Source organism: Rhinolophus ferrumequinum, chromosome 14 (genome assembly GCF_004115265.2).
Source record: "Rhinolophus ferrumequinum isolate MPI-CBG mRhiFer1 chromosome 14, mRhiFer1_v1.p, whole genome shotgun sequence".
Taxonomy (NCBI): domain Eukaryota; kingdom Metazoa; phylum Chordata; class Mammalia; order Chiroptera; family Rhinolophidae; genus Rhinolophus; species Rhinolophus ferrumequinum.
The window spans coordinates 60,896,222-60,912,049 of NC_046297.1; the positions used below are offsets into that span (position 1 = coordinate 60,896,222).

At 47.5% G+C, this 15,828-nt stretch overlaps 1 protein-coding gene across 2 annotated transcripts; it reads right to left on the bottom strand.

The window, feature by feature from the left end:
* Positions 1-1,153: 1,153 nt before the first annotated feature.
* On the bottom strand, positions 1,154-10,534 carry KLHL38 (kelch like family member 38). 2 transcript variants are annotated; one of them, XM_033125719.1, is made up of 4 exons: positions 10,310-10,530; positions 8,282-9,878; positions 3,828-3,933; positions 1,154-2,983 (listed from the first exon to the last, which is right to left on the bottom strand). In XM_033125719.1, exons 2-4 carry the CDS (start codon positions 9,668-9,670, stop codon positions 2,694-2,696), a joined length of 1,785 nt encoding a protein of 594 aa, XP_032981610.1. In that variant the 5' UTR covers positions 9,671-9,878; positions 10,310-10,530; the 3' UTR covers positions 1,154-2,693. The 2 variants fall into 2 exon arrangements, with proteins under 2 accessions (XP_032981610.1, XP_032981611.1); XM_033125720.1 differs by having other exon boundaries at positions 2,828-2,983; positions 8,257-9,878; positions 10,310-10,534.
* Positions 10,535-15,828: the final 5,294 nt, after the last annotated feature.

Genomic DNA, 15,828 nt, shown 5'->3' on the forward strand with positions numbered 1-15,828 from the left:
CAACTTGCTTGGAATGTGTGAGTCTGGAGGCCAGTGTGGCTAATGCTGAATGAGAGAGGGACGGGGTGGGATGTGAGACCAGGAGATGTGAGCAGAGACATAGTGGTGGTGGTGGGGGTGGGGTGGGGTGGGCAATCTTTCAGGTGCCTGAAGGTCATCTGAGAAAGCTGGGAAGGCTTGGGAGGATTTTAAACAGGTCCAAGACCTGATATGACTTACTTTTCTGTCTGTAGAGGATCACACAGACTGCTGTGTTGAGAAGAGATTCAGGGGGCAACGATGGAAGCAGAGAGACCTGTGAGGAAAGGGTTGTAATAGTTCTGTGGGGACAGAGTCCCAGAGAACAGTTTCCAGGCTGTCGGCCTCACATGGAGGGGTGCTGACTCGGGTAGTAGATGGCCGTCAGCTGTGGCTAATTGACCATCAGCTGAAACCAGTTAGTCAATTAGCCACTGATATAACTGCCACGGCTGCGTTGGTTGGTCAGTCGGTTGGTTGGCAGGCAGAGAAGAGGACAGCAGGTTGTAGGTCGTGTGGATCCAGCCTCCAGGGAGACTCTAGTGCCTCCAGTGAGACTATAGTGGTATGAGTCCCCTACCTGTGGCTCCGTGGGTGTTCCTTTTTGGCCTAGCCACATCCTGCCTTCTTATGTGGGGAGCGGGACTAGAGGCCCTGCCTGCCGCCCTGCATGACAAATGGTGCAGTGAGCAGGGTCCCCCGCACGACAGTTCGGATGAGAAAGATGGAGGCTCAGATTAGACTTACAGCTATGGGTGATGAAATGGAGTTGGGCCCTGGATATATTTGGAACAAAGGGAGTGGAGTGTGAGAGACACAGAAGCATCAAGAATAGCGTCCAAGGCTTTGGGCCTGACAAACTGAGAGGAAGCTGTTGCCCTCTCCCTCCCAGGATGGGGCAGCCTATGGGAAAAGCAGGTTTGGGGAGGACGGAGTGATGATCCTGAACATGTTCAGGGTGAGGTTTCTATTGAACATCAATGTGGAGATGCAGAGCGAGCCGTGGAGTCTGGGATTAGAGAAAACTGGACATCAGCAGCATTTGGGTGGTATTTACAGCTTGGGCTGGACGACCTCACTCACCAAGGGAGTGAGAGTAGACACAAAGAAAGTCTCAAGACTGAGTACTGGGGTACACCACCATTTATTAGTCAGGAAAATAAGGAGACAAGGATAAACTGCAGGGAACAGGAGGCGAAGAGTGAGTGGTGTCCCAGAGGTGGAGTGAGGAAGGGATTTCAAGATGTGGGGAGGTCAGCTGTGCCATATGCTGCTGACTGGTCGCCCGATGAGAAATGAAAATGGACTGCCAGTTTTAGGGACTGTAGGAGTCCCTGGTTACCTTTATGAGTACACTTTCAGGGAGACGTGGGATTGAGAGCCTGAATAGAGAAGTTCAAAGAGAATAGGTTGGAATAAGAAGCTAGCCAGCAGCTAAGGGGACAGTGACCAAGCCGAGGAGCAGGGCTGACCATCAGGCAGGGTATCTGGACCACAGCCAAGTGGACCGGGGAACAGGGCAGACCCCAGCAGGAGAAACCGACTTGCGAAAAATACAAACTAGGGAAAAAGGAAAAGCCCAGAACATGGACCTGGAGAATCAGACAGGGAGGAAGACCTCAATTTGGGGCACTCTGTTTCCAAGCTCAGAACCGCAAGGCTCATTCCAGATGGTTCCAGTGGTGGGGCGAGGACTTTGTCTGCACCGCTGGCCTGGGACAGGGCTGGCCAGAACAGGATGGGAATGGGACCAGTGTATGAGGGTCTTCAGTGCACAGAGCTGAGCAGGGCAGTGGTTCTGCCTGTACATGACAGTGACCTACGATGCTTTTCAAAAATACAGAGCTCTGGGCCCCGCCTCTGAGAATCCCCATCTGTCCATCTTGAATGGGGCTCGGTCCCGTTTTCAAACATTTTCCCAGGTGGTTGTAATGTGCTGCCAGCTCCGGCTTATTCCTGGGCTTGGGACTGGACCAGCCTGCGAGGCACTTTGACATAAAGGGGGCCATAGGGAAAGTCAGCCCTGGCATTGGCAAGGCAATACTTGCTGGAATCTCTGAAGGAATTTGTTGGCTTTCTTCAGAAGAGCAATTCTCATAACATTTACCAAAATGAAAATCCTGATTAATTCTGCAGGTTTATAGCTCCCCAGAGGCTGGAGAAAAACATCATTTGGCAGCACTCATAAACTTTATTCTGGCAGCACAGACAGTGTTGCAAATAGGAGATACGGAGTTGCACATACTTTTCTGGAATTCCAATGTCCATAGAATGCAGAGAAACACAGTCACGGCCTATTGCTCACGCTGCCACCTGGAGCAAGTGCTTCCGGGGACTGTTCTGGGTCTCTTAGCTCTCTCATTCCAAAGTTCCACAATGTTCTGGGCAGATGTGGTTTTTGTCAGACCAGCATTTCTTCCTTTTTGGGGGAATCACTTTGTGTCATTATGTGCAGTTAGGGTAAGGTGTCAATGACAATAGTTAACCTGACCTCTGCCTGTAGAGACATGATCCAGGGCTAGCTAGCTATAGCAGCATGATCCCTGGAAACGGTGATTGGCTCAAGAGGTCCACCTGGAATTCAAAAAGGGCCAATGAGCATTGGTTTTTTGTGTTTTTTTTTGCTTTTTTTATTTTTTTAGGGTTATTATATGGATATTGGTTTCTTGTCGACCTCACGGGAAGGTGGAAGTGTGGGGTATGCACTGAAGAGTGAGGCAGGCGTGGTCAAAGAGTTTGTGAGGCAGCTGTCCCTGGGATGTCCAGGTGTCTGTCTCAGGGTCGTAACAGTCAAAGGAGGCGGAGTCCTCGATGGTACAATCTGTGGTCAGCCGCCGCCCGCCTGTCACGTACAGCTTGTTCCCCATGACTGTGGCCCCGTGGTGCATCCTCCGGTCTTTCATGTCTGCACATTTGACAAATTTGTTGGACTGAGGGTCATAAGCTAGAATCCTCCGTGTGTAACCTGAAAACCAAATGGCATATTGGCAAGGTCAGCACTGCTCCTTTGGGACTGGAGGTGAGCAGTCCAGGGACGTGTGTGGTCTCTGTCTAACACCGAGGCTGGACTTTGAACTAAAGTGTGGATGTTTCAGTAGCCTGTCCAAGGTCTAGTGTGTGGTAGAGCTGGGGTTGGACCCAGATCTTTCTGACTTTGGCCCCTGCATCCCTAACCCCCAGTTACGGTGGCACGTAAGCCATCCTTCAGTTGGGAGCAGCTTCCTGCTTCCAATGACTTTTTCATCTGTCTCACACACCCATCCAAGAGCTACAACAATCCAAAGAAGGAGCTCCCACCACAGAGCTATCTGGTAGGTACTTTTAGGATCCTCATTTTACAGAGGAGCGAACTGAGGCACATACAGAATAATAACTTGAGCACACAGCCAGTTAGTGGCAGAGTCAGGATTTGAACTCAGCTCTATCTGACCCCCAAACCAGTCCTCTTAACCATGCGACTGTCCTGTGATTACAGAGGACTGATCCATCAGTAGTGAATATTAACAGTAGCAGTTTTTGAGCATTTGGCAGCTGTCTGGAATAGTGCTAAGTGCTTTTGATAAGGGAGCACGTTTTATTATCACAACAAGTCTGTCAAATAGGTATTATTTCATTCCTGTTTACAGATAAAGACAGGGAGAAACTTCTGGATGAGAAAAGAACTTTGTCACATCATCCACATTCCACTAGCTAGAGGGACGTGGTTTTAAAAGACGGTCTTGTAGAACAACGTCTGTCTATTAGTGACCCTTTTTCCATGGGAGATGCCAAGTCTGTGCCCAGCCTAGCGATCCTCGGTTCAGACTCACCTCCCACGATGACAATCCGCTCCCCAAGCACCACTGCAGGGGCACACACATTCTTGATCATTCTCGTCTCCATTTTGAACCATGTGTTTCTGGAAATGTGATAAACCTGAGGGAGAAATATAATTAATGATTCTGCCTTTTAAAGTGATATATATGTGCACATGTGCGTGTGTGTACACACACACACACACACAAACACACAAGTATGGTGCCAAAAAAATGTATACACATTTTAAGAAAGGAAAACTATTAAAATTGCAACACTCAATATATACCGATAACAGAAGATGCATGCAAGTCCTGTTTGACTTCTGCAATGACAAGAGGTGCTCAAAGTGGTTCCCATCAGCCTCCAGACACTTCTGATTACGGCGAACTACTGCTTGAACAACGTTGACCCAAGTGTCCACTTGTATACATTTTTGGTCATCCCTGGTGTGTGTGTGTGTGTATATATATATATATATATATATAAAATAGAAGTGATCTTTTCACTTTTTTCCAATTTTTAAAATGTAAGCATATTACCATCAATAAAAAGAACTATAATTAAATAACAAAGAAAAATGGTACTAGAAATTGGTCTTTATGTGATTCCATGAGATCAGTGGCTGAGTTTTTATAGATAGACCAAGAGTTATGCCTTGTAGTGTGAATTTGCTTACCTTGCTTGGAACATTTTTTTCTTTTAATGAGAAATGGAGCAACTTGGATATTCATGAAACCAATGATTTTTTTCAATTATTTTTATTTCTGGCTCCGATTTAAATTTCTAACTGTTTTAGTGTATCTGAGAGGGCCTTAGAGCCAAGAATAAATATGGGGCTAAGTGAGGAAGGCTTTTGAACAGTTCATGCCTGAAACTCATTAGAATCATAGAAAAAGGCGGCATAAGAGAAGAAAAAAAGAGCAAAAAGGCGGGGGCAGGACTCCTTGGCCATGCTCTGAAACAGGGCAGCAAATCATGATTCCCAGAATATGTTCTCCTGTTAATTTCTTCAGTTTCAAGTCCAAATATGAAATGTAAATTAGTTCATTACTGGTAAAATTTAGCACAAGACATATAGGATTGACTTCCTATAAAACAAGAAGGAACAAAAACATTCATTTACAGAGGAAAATGGCACAGTATTCTTCTCTGGAAATCCTTTCTGTATAAAATATAATCGCCATCATATTTAAAGGCCTTTTTTTTTTTATCACTTTACCAACTTTGATCTTCACAACCTCCGTATGAAGTAGGTACTATTATTTCCCCCCCATTTTTCAGATAAGACATTGAGGCTCAGAGAGGTTGTGATATGCCCAAGGTCACACAGCCTGAGTGAGTGGAAGAGCTGGACTGGATGAGCCCAGTCTATGCTCTGAACCTCCACCCTCAAGACTCTGCCTGGGACCATGTAGGTGTGGCGTTACTTGATGGAAGCTTTGGAGACTGGAGACAGACCTCCTGAAGTCTGTGTCAATCCTTTAAGTCAGTGAAGCATAGAGGAGACCAAAAGCTAGAGACAGGGAGAATCACAATGGCTGTCAAACCACAGGGTTTTATTGGGAAATATGTAAGTGACATTCTTTGGAAAGTGGGAACCATGGGGGAAAAGCAAACACTGGTTGCATTTTCTTTGAGTGAGTAATTGTCTTCTGGCCTTCTGTTTTCTATCAGATTTGGGTATGGTTTCAAAAATAGATTAAACATTTGCTCAGGATCTTCATAACCCCCCCAGAGAGGCTGGGGCAAGGATATCAAAGGATGGTCTCTGACCAGGGGAGGAAGTGATATTTTGTTATTGTTAGGATCTGCTTAAAGCCCTCCAGCAACAGAGGTAGAAAGAAGGCCAGGTGGAAAGTTACACGTACTCACACACTTCACACAGTAACCCCTCTGCAGTATAGTTCTTAACGGAATACATCCTGCTCGTGAACCATCCTATGAAGGAACCTCTGAAAACCCAACCTACTCCATCAAGAAACCCCAAACATTCTTCTTAAACTATATCTAAATGAGTAAAATTTCCATTTCTAAGCTAATGCGATAGAGATAAGAAAGCTTCCCCAATTAATAACTTTCCCCTTTCTCATCACTGCAGTGTAAAAGGATCACTTGCATATTCGTGGTGTTTGTTTGTTTTGTAAGGGTCTTGTTTGTACTATGAATTTCTTGATATGCCAACTTAAGAGATTTTTTTGAGCTTTGTATTTATTCTTAGGAAGCTGACAATTTTGCAGTGTGGAATCATTGTCATATTTGTTCACCATATTTTGGAAAATGGTTAAAAAAAAAAAAAGAGGCTCTAGCTTTATATAGAAGCACTATATTACATCTGTGTTGTGTGGCCAGAGCTTGGAGGGAGCAAAACACGTCTCGCTTGGCTTAAGTAAACAAGTGGGATCTGGAACAGACTCAGAATCTGCCTAGATGGTCAGGGAGGAGCCAGAAATATGGGTTGGAGAAGTGTAGGCAAGAGGAAAAAAAAAAAAAAAACAAGAAAAGAATTAAATCAGAGTTGGTCACTTTTCTGCATCTCCTCTGGCAGCAACTTAGCCCAAGCCACCACTGTCTGTCACCTGGACCTCTAGAACTGTCCCCCAACTCTCCTCCCTTTGTCCACTCAGGCCCTCTCCGATCCCTTCTCCACACGGTGTCCACCGGGAGCTTCTAAAGATGCAAATTTGATTACTTAACTCACCCCGTTACTCTCAGCCTACAAACCCAATTCCTTGACAAAACCTAAAAAGCCAGGTCAGATCAGTCTCATTTCCACCAACACCCGTCCCTCAAGAATGTTCCAGAATTTCTACAGGAGAGATGCAGGGGCAGTAGTCCAAGAGGGAAGGGGTTGCTCAGGGTAGCTTGGGAAGGGGGCTGATGAGGATTATGTGGGGACTAACTACCCCCCCACCCCAGCTCCGCCTTGGTACACTACCTTTCTCCCCATTGGTCTGTGTGGCAGCTTCATTGTCACGCTTTCAGTTTCTCAAGGGGATGGGCTGTGCCCCCTTTCTGCTTCAGGGTCTTTGTACCAGCTACTCCCTTACCTGGGAATACCAGCACTCGCTCAACAGATGACTCTGCCTTCTGCAGAGAATGGGAGACTTGTCTGCTCAGAGAAGCTTCCCATCCACCTCCGTCCACATCAGATCCTTTCATCCACCCAGTTATTCTCCCTCGTCTTTTACTCTTCATTCTCCCCTGCTTTCTCTCCTCTCTTGCCTCTCTGCTCAGGCCAGCTTAAACCAACCTCACATAGTTCCCTCCAAAGCTCCCCGATTCCCTCTGAACTGGTGTAGACTCCCCCCCTTGGAGCACCCCTCTATTCAGCATCTGAATTGTAATTATTTTGTAAACTCCAGGAGGGTAGGTGCAATTTACTGGCCAGGGCTGTGTCCCGAGGGCTTTCACCGTGATTGGCACTCAATGTCACTTTTATAAATGAACACGCAAATCTCAGGGGTCTCCTTGATTAGTTTAAGATAGGCTCGTTATTCAAGTTTTTCATATCAGTAGATGAACTGCAGAACTTGCTAGCACTTGCATAAAGTTGGGAAACACTTAGTATTCTGAAATTTGGGTCTTTATTGATTACATTTCTCAGAGAGCTTGTGAGTGAAATTAGCATCTACTTATCACGTAAGGCAAGGTTTTCACAATCTGGCTGCACATTAGAATCTCCTGGTGACTTTTGTAAACCATAAATGTCAGGATCCCACTCAAAGAGGTTCTGACTCAGCAGATCTGAGGTCAGGTTCCAGGACACTTGGTAACAGACTGGACCCATGCTTCGGAATCTTCTTTTAAATCCTTACTGATTTGGGTTAGAAACACCCACCAAATTCCTATAGGACTTCACTATTTGACATTCAGTGTGTTCTACCTTGAACTTTTAGATATACCATTTTTTTCTCAAATAAAGTTAAACTCTTTGTGGATAGGGATTGTACCTGATGTACCTTTATATGAATTAATCTTACACAAAAAGGCTTTATAAATGGATAAAAATCTTGCTGAAATTAAACTTCCTTCCTTCTTCCTTCCTTCCTTCCCTCCCTCCTTTTTCTTTCTCTTGCAGATGACAAATGTGTGTATTATGTATGTGTGTATATATGTATGTGTGCATGTGTGTATGTATAGGTGTGTACATATGTGTCTATGTGTGTGCGCACCTATATGTGTATGTATGTACATTTCTGTATGTGTGTTCATGTGTATGTGTATCTATGTGCGTACATATGCATGGGTGAGTATGTTTCTATATGTGCATGTGTGTATGTATAACATATATTTGCACATGTGTCTCTGTGTGTATGTGCACCTATACGTGTATGTATGTACATTCCTGTGTGTGTATGCTGTGTGTGTGCGTGTGTGCGTATATATGCACGTGTGAGTATGTTTGTATGTGTGCAGGTGCGCACACTCTCGTGTACTTACACAACGGGAAGGACCAGCCATTTACCTGGATGAGGCGCACAGGGTTCTGCATAATGTCCTCTCCCCCGAAAAGGTAGAGTCTTTGGTCTTTCACAGCGACTGCAGGGTGGAGAACCTCCACTGGCATGCTGGCCACGCTCTCCCAGACGTTGCAGATGCTGTCGAATCTCTCCATGGAGCCCATGACCTCCTGCCCTTCTCCAATGCCCCCGATGGAGAAGATGAAGTTCTTATGGGCAGTGCTTCGGTGGGAGTAGCGGGCCGCCAGCATGGGCTGCCCCAGGCTCCACTGATTGAGCTTCAGAGAGAAGACGTAGACATTGTGACTGGGTACACTCTTCTGTGCGCCGACAGCCATGCCTCCCAGCACGTACACGCTGCGGTGCAAGGAGACGGCCGCCGCCTTGTACAGCCGGGTCGGGAGCTTGGCCAGGCTCTGCCATTGGCCAGTCTGCCTGTTGTACAGCAGAACGTCCCGGGTGGTCTGCTGGTTGTCCTTCCTTCCACCCAAGAGGATGAGGAAGTCTTGGTAAGAGTTTCTTGGGGGGATGTGCCACGGAGGTTGGAGGTCTGGGGCACTGGTGGCGCCATACAAAGGAAACATCTGCCTCTTGGCTGTCTCCAAGATGACCTGGCATGAAGGCGAGGACTGCAGGAGAGCGTCATTGGCAATGAAGTGGTGGAAGAAGGCCGGATGGATGTACTGAAGCCTGACCAGCCGGAACAGGTCCTGCATGTATCGTTTCCGGGCCTGGAGGTCATGCTTGATCCAAACCATGAGGGCCTCAAACACCTTCTCTTCCTCCCCACAGAGCCCGTCATCTCCCAGGTAGTCCCTCAGTTCCAAAGCACAGAGCTCCTTCAGGTCCGCCGATGCGGACACCTCTGGGAAGTACGTCAGGGCCACCTCCCTGGCTTTCTTCTTGAGGGTCTTGCAACTTAAGATCTCAGAGAGTCTGATCATGCCCAGGCAGTTGCTGGGGGTCAGCTGGCTCTGGAGGTAGGAGGAGCAGGCCTCAAACAGCTTGGGGTACTGAAGCATGGAGGCGGCTTCCATCAAAGGCAGAACGTTGTCAGCTGTGATGTGCACCGCCCCGGTGTACACATACAGGACGATCTGGTCCAGAGTCATGGAGTTGACGCCCTTCAGCTGGACTTTGGCCTCACTGCTCTCCCGGAAGTTGCTGCAGAACATGGCCCTGAAGTAAGGGCTGCTGGAGGCCAGCACATTTCGGTGGCAGGGGACCTCCCAGGCCCCAGCACAGATGCTCACATCAGTCAGGATGCTGTTTTGTCTGAAGCCATTGAGCTGCCTCAACAATTCGGAGGAGAAGTCATGGTCGTTGAAGAGCAGCCCATCTGGCGATGACTCATTCATCCTGCAAAGAGGGGAAGAAGTCCCACGAGGGAGCATGTGCTGGATGGAGGGTTTGGCTGTGGAGTCTCCAAGACCTTAGAGCATCTGCATCCTTTCTCCAAGACGCGTGAGGGTATCGCCAAGAAAATCCTGTAGTGAAGATTGGAAAGGGAGGCCACCTGCCCTCCAGACTTCACAGCTCACGCCTCTCCTTTTGGTTATGGTTCCTCTCAAAGGTAACAGGCAAACAGCATCTTCAGATAATCTGAGAAAAAACGAGCAAACAAACAAAAACAGTGAAGGCTGTTGGAAGTTACTCTATTGTCAGGAATGGAAATGTTAGCCTAAAGCAAAATGACAGTCTATGCGTTTGCCCACCAGAAGCCTTTCTCTAGATTCTCAGCCTATCTGTTATTTTTGTAAACTCATCCAAGCATCTTTCTGGGTGTTAGTCCTTCCCGAAGGGACGTCATTCTGGGGGCGTGGCCTTCTGCTAACTAGACAGGAAGGAGGGATAAAGTGGACCTTTGCAATGTTCTTTTTTCCCCTTGAGAATATGACTGCATGAAGTCTTTAGGGTTTTGTTTTCAAGATGGGATAAATAGGAAGCACAGACCCAAGAGTAACCTGGGCAGTGTTTATTGGATGATGCCTCACGGTCTACCTGTTGAAGAATGAAACGTCAGAGACATTTACCTTGTTTTGTGGCAGTACCATCCGCCGATGTCTGGTCCGGCTCGTCCCTCCAGAGTCTCCACCTCTGGCTCCAAGTGAAACCATAAACCCAGGCCTTTCCTTCAGTTGGCAAATGATTTGTCCTGGGAGAGTTCTGGATTTGTTTATGCTGAAGGCGCTTTCACAGTTTTCTAGAGCTTTGTGAAAGAACCGCTGGGCAGGGAGACAGTGTATACATTCCAGGGCTAAGAATAGTTGCATATGTACTTTCCACTGTTATGACATGTGACTTTCCAGTTGCCTTTTGCAGCAAGCCGAGGGCCTGCAGAGCCGGCGCATGCCCACGTGCCTTGTTTCTTTGGCAAGTGTTTACATCGGCATAAATAGATCCGAAGGAACGGCTTCTCTGAGACAGGACTTTGCTGCCCATTTGGAAACATCCCGAGTCCCGTGTCCTAAAAGTGCCTGGGAATTCTAGATGTCTGTAAACAGGTTGCTGTGACCTGGTGAGAGTCACTGAAGGTAGTTCTGGGTGCGCGGAAGGTGGCAGATGGTCCCAAGGGAAACCCAAAAGGGGGCCCAGGGGTGCTGTTTAATGGGTCTGTATTTCTCACCTGCCGGCCAGGATCATTGGAGAGGGCTGTCATTTCTTCCTCCGGGCTCTGAGATGATGGAATCCATGACAAAAGTTGTGTTCAATGTTTGTGAAGCACCCCCGCGTTTCCAGACTTGGAAGGACCAAACCTTGGTGGCTGCTCCTTCCCCCAGAGGCTTCTGTTTTAAAGTGGTGAGGGCAGCAGCCCTCCTGCACGACACACCTGCCTCTCTCAGAAAGTGCTGATTGGTTTTCCATTAGTTTTTACAAATAGGTTTTTGCTTTTTTGTTTTACTTTCCCGTTTTTTTTCCTGTCAGAAAGGCTTGAGATCGAGGCGGGAGGCAAGGCATATTGCTCTAGAGTGTGCCAGAAAGAGAGAGAGGGAGGGAGGGAGAGATGGAGGAAGAGGGAGGAAGAAGAAGAGAGAGAGGGGAAGGGGGGAGAGAGACAGAGGAGAAAAAGAAGGAGGAGGAGGAGGAAGGAGAAGGAGGGAGAAGAAGCAGGAGGAGAGGGAGAGAGGGAGGAAGGGAGAAGAAGGAAGGGGAGCAGGAAGAGGAGAATGATGACGGTTATGGAGTAGGATCAGCCCCGGGATGGGCTGCTGTAGACCTATGAGGATGACTGAGAGGGTCCCCGGGTCGGTCCTGCCCCTGCTTCCTGGGAGGTCCTGACTGAGGGCACCGGCAGTGAGTGACAGGGAAGCCTGGTGTTCTCTCCTCAAATCGCACTTTCATTTTTGTAACAGCCTACAGCCTCACGCACTGACTTTTCCCCTCGCTCCTGTCTCTTTCTCTCCAATAACCCTACCCTGTCACCACCAGAGTAATCCCGGGACAGGCAAATCAGAACCTGCCAGTTCCCTGCATCACGCCTTTCAGTGGCTCCCCAAGTCTGCAGAATAAAGTCCAGACTATTTAGCAGGAATCAGACTGGTCTCCTGTCCACCTCCATAACCGGCTTCGGCCACTTCCCTCTCCCACTTATATTTGGATTCTGGCTCCATCAGACGACTCGTAGGTCCTTACATGTATCTAGTCCCTGTTGGGGAGGCTGGGCTGGCCAGGCCTTTAGGGGACCACAGGGCAGGGTGGAAGGAGGAGTGTCTCTCATTCATAGTTGCAGGTCATAGAGTGGATCATCTTCCAGAGTACAGAAGGTCTAGGTCAGGCAAGTATATCCATAACATGCCACTGGGGCCGGGGGCCTAGAGGCCGGAATGAGGAGACCTGAGCCAAGGGGGGCAGAGACCCATGGAGATACAAGCGAAATGCTGGAGAGAGGAGCTGTTGGGATAGCTATCAGCGCTGGTGAGTATTCCTTCGCTTCTGAGCCATGCTGGTGATGTAATAGACGGGTAGCTAAATTCCTTAAAGGGCCTGTGTTCCTTCTGTTTCAAGCTTCTCAGTCCTCTGGACTGTGTCCGCTCCCTCTGCCGATTTCTAATATTACATGCCTCAGGCCTCGCTGCAATGGTGTTTACTTGACTGCGCCTCTCTTCTTGGAATGGCGGTGTCTGGACGGCGAGAACCTTGTCTTGATTTTCTCTCCATCCCAACTGCCTAGCCTCGTACCTGGCACGTGGTGGGTGAATTAGCCACAGTGCCTGCACTGGGCGTTAACAGAATGCAGACTAGGAAAAGAGAGGGAGCTCTGTGGGGTGAACTGCATGCCCCCGTGTGCTGAGTGGGTTTTAGCAGGGCTGCCGTGTACAGCTTGGCGCACGTCCATTAGACCACAATGCGACTGGTCGTCGGGAACGGCCCTGGATGGCCCTCGTTTTAATCAACTCCAATCACGTGATGAAGGGAAAAGTTTAAAATAATTGCTTCCTACCACGCAGCAAGAGTTAAGTTCAAGGTTGGGACCTACACTGAGGTCCTTCCAACCCCAAAGCTGGTGCTTTCGTCCTTGGCCGCCAAGACGGCACAAGGCAAAAAATAACTTCCTTGTTGCTCTGAAACGCCTGTCGTCTTATGTCTCTTGCAGCTGGTGAGCAAGCCCCGGGTTTGTTGTGAGGGCGGTAGCTAGGTTTTTCTGGGAGTGAACTAACATGGCGCCATCCTCTCTAGGGGAAACTTGGAGCTTCCCCAACATTCCCTAGCTAATTAGACCTTCTGGAATCCAGCCTGGTCAAGTGTTCAGATGAGCCCTGGTGTGCAGTGTCAATGTCTGACCAACTTTGATAAATTCTTTGGATTTTAAAGTTAAGAAAAAACAGGCCCCATTCCATTGGCCTGGCCTACTAGGAGACTTTGGGCCCAAAAGACACAAAGAGAATCTTGGTGTTTGCCTCCTAGCACACGCACATATAACACCAAGCCTTATCCAAAAAGCATCTGTGCCACCCACATGGAACCCCAACCAGCCTACTTTCAATTCATGAAAATATTTGTCTCAAAGATTTTTGTACTTTTGTCTTAACTTTACGTCCTGACCTTTTCTGGGAGGGTTTAGGGTGTGAACATATGGGAACCTTAAATAAATGAGGACATTCAGCTCTTTGCCCCTACTTTTGATGAAAATCATTATCCTAAGCAGTCAAGACTCAGGCTTTGAGGGCAGAAAGATTTGGGAGAATCTTGACGTTTCTTCTCAGCATCTGTGTGGTCCTGGGCAAGTTAACATGTTCCAGCCTCCGTTTCTTCATCTGAATGGGAATAACCATCTTTGTCATAGAAAACTAATGTGTGGGGAGCATCCAGTAAAGTACCTGGCACAGTTTAGGTTCACTGCACTAACTTATGGTTAGTATTATGGTTAGTGTTTACTCTGAAAATAATTTCATTAGATTCCAACAGTTCTCAGTGCCCAGTTTTCAGCATCTAATGCGGTCGCCTGCTCACTCTGGTTGTTTCCTGTGTCTTAAGTAATTGCTATGTTCCTCACTATCTACCCAGCCTCCAGGAGTCCTAGATTCCAGTCCAGGATCCGCCATGGACTGGCTGTGTGTCTTTAGACAAGTCACAAAACCTCCCTGTACTTACTTTCTCACCTTGCCAGGTGACCTCTGAGCCTCCCTCTTCCAGCTCGCCCTGTGGTTTGTGCCCTGAGGTGGCCAAAGTAGTGACTGATGGATGCTGAACCTCAGAAAAAGGGATTTTCTCAGAGCTTCTGCTCATCTCTGGCCTAAAGCCAGAGGCTTCCAGCTCATGCTCTTTATTATTTTGTCCTTTTATGTAAATTCAGAAGAACTTCCGTTTCCTCATAGAGTTTTGCATTGATAGTACAGGGCACTTTTACTTGGGAAACCTCGGTTTGTTTCCTGGCTGGGTGTGCTGGGCCTGAAATCCTGTGGACCGTCAACCTGGTTCAAGTCAGCTGCAGGTCTGACAGCTACAAGCAAGGAAGCCACGAACCATACATGTCCAGTCCTCCTAACACACTCGAGGCAAGGTGTCACTTTCACACTAACCAGTGACCACAGCTATCTGTTCCAAGGAACTGTGTTTCAAGAATGTGGAAATCTGCACTTAAAGGCCTAGTAAGAGCTCCTCGAAAACTGGAAGGTTGTTGTTCGTTGTCTTCAGAGACTCTCCTGTTCTCACAGTCAGCAGGTGAAGGAGAAAAATGAGGAGCAAATAAGGCCCCAGTGAACTGGGTCATTAAAAGCTGCAGTAAGGAACTTGCCTCTTGCTTTGTGATTTTAAAACTTTTCTATGTATGCGAGTGCCTGTCTATCGGTGTCTGTATCTGCCTGGCTGGGTGTATTTTTTAAGCAGCTTGTGGAAAGCTGAACAAGGACTTTGTACTCTAAACAATGGTGGCAAGTCAGCCTGCACCTTGATTCTGGGATGACCATGACAACTGTGCTCTGAGAGTTAAAAGCCTAACCCTGTTTTTACTAGGTCAGTAGTACAAATGACAGCATTCCCAACTCTTCCTCACCCCTGCTCCAGCACCAGAAAATATCTTCATATTTCCCCCCGCCCCACCCCCTGGGAAGGGCAAAGGAAAAAAAAGGGCTGACAGAGATGACATCAGGACTGTTGGTAGCTTGTTGGTATATAACCCAGCTGTCAGGGCCCCTTCTCTCCGCAAACTACATCTTGACCTGATACATCATTTATGTCACAGATCAGCTTTCTGGGCTGTAAATCAAATTGGGATGAAAGAAGTAACATGATCATGGATGCAAGTTGCGCTCTTTTTTTAGCACTGTAAGTCACAAAGAATAATACACGGCCTTGGCCTCCCTGCTCCCCACGACAGGCGCTCCCTGATGGTGAAATAGGTATTTTAGGCAGAAACATCACTTTCTCCAGGCCACCGAAGCATGGTTTGGCACTTTTGTGCTGTGGTATAGAAAGTGGATGACCTACAGAGGGAGGTCTGTTGGAAGGGTGAACTTAACTCCCTTAAAAGTAGGATTAGTTAGAATCATAGGGGAAATGTGAATTGAGCAAAGTAAGGATCTGGTTAAATAAGGGTCCATCCATCTCTCCATCCATCCGTCCGTCCATCCATCCATCCATCCATCCATCCATCCATCCATCCATCCATCTGCTTATCCATCATCCATCCATCTATCCTTCTATCCATTATCCATCCATCCATCCATCCATCTATCCATTGAGTAAGACAAGGTCTCTGCCCTGTGGTGCTTATATTCTGGTAGGGAAGTAGACAATTTAAATGCCCTAAGTGTTCTGAAGGAAAACCTTCCCCAACCTTCCTCCTTCCCATCTCACCCCTGTCCCACCATGAATTCCAGGTCCTCATAGAAGGAGAATTTTATATATACGTCTTTGAAAAGCTCTCAGATCAGGCTGAATTTTAGTCATGTGTTTCCACCTCTCTCTCCTGTATTAGCTCCTTGAGAATGGGAATAAGTCGGCCCCTACCTCTTATTAGGAAAGGCAGAGAACAAATTAAATGGAACTTGTTGACAGAGATTGACACTGGACACTATTTACTTACCTTTGCCTTTCCAGACTGTTTATATTT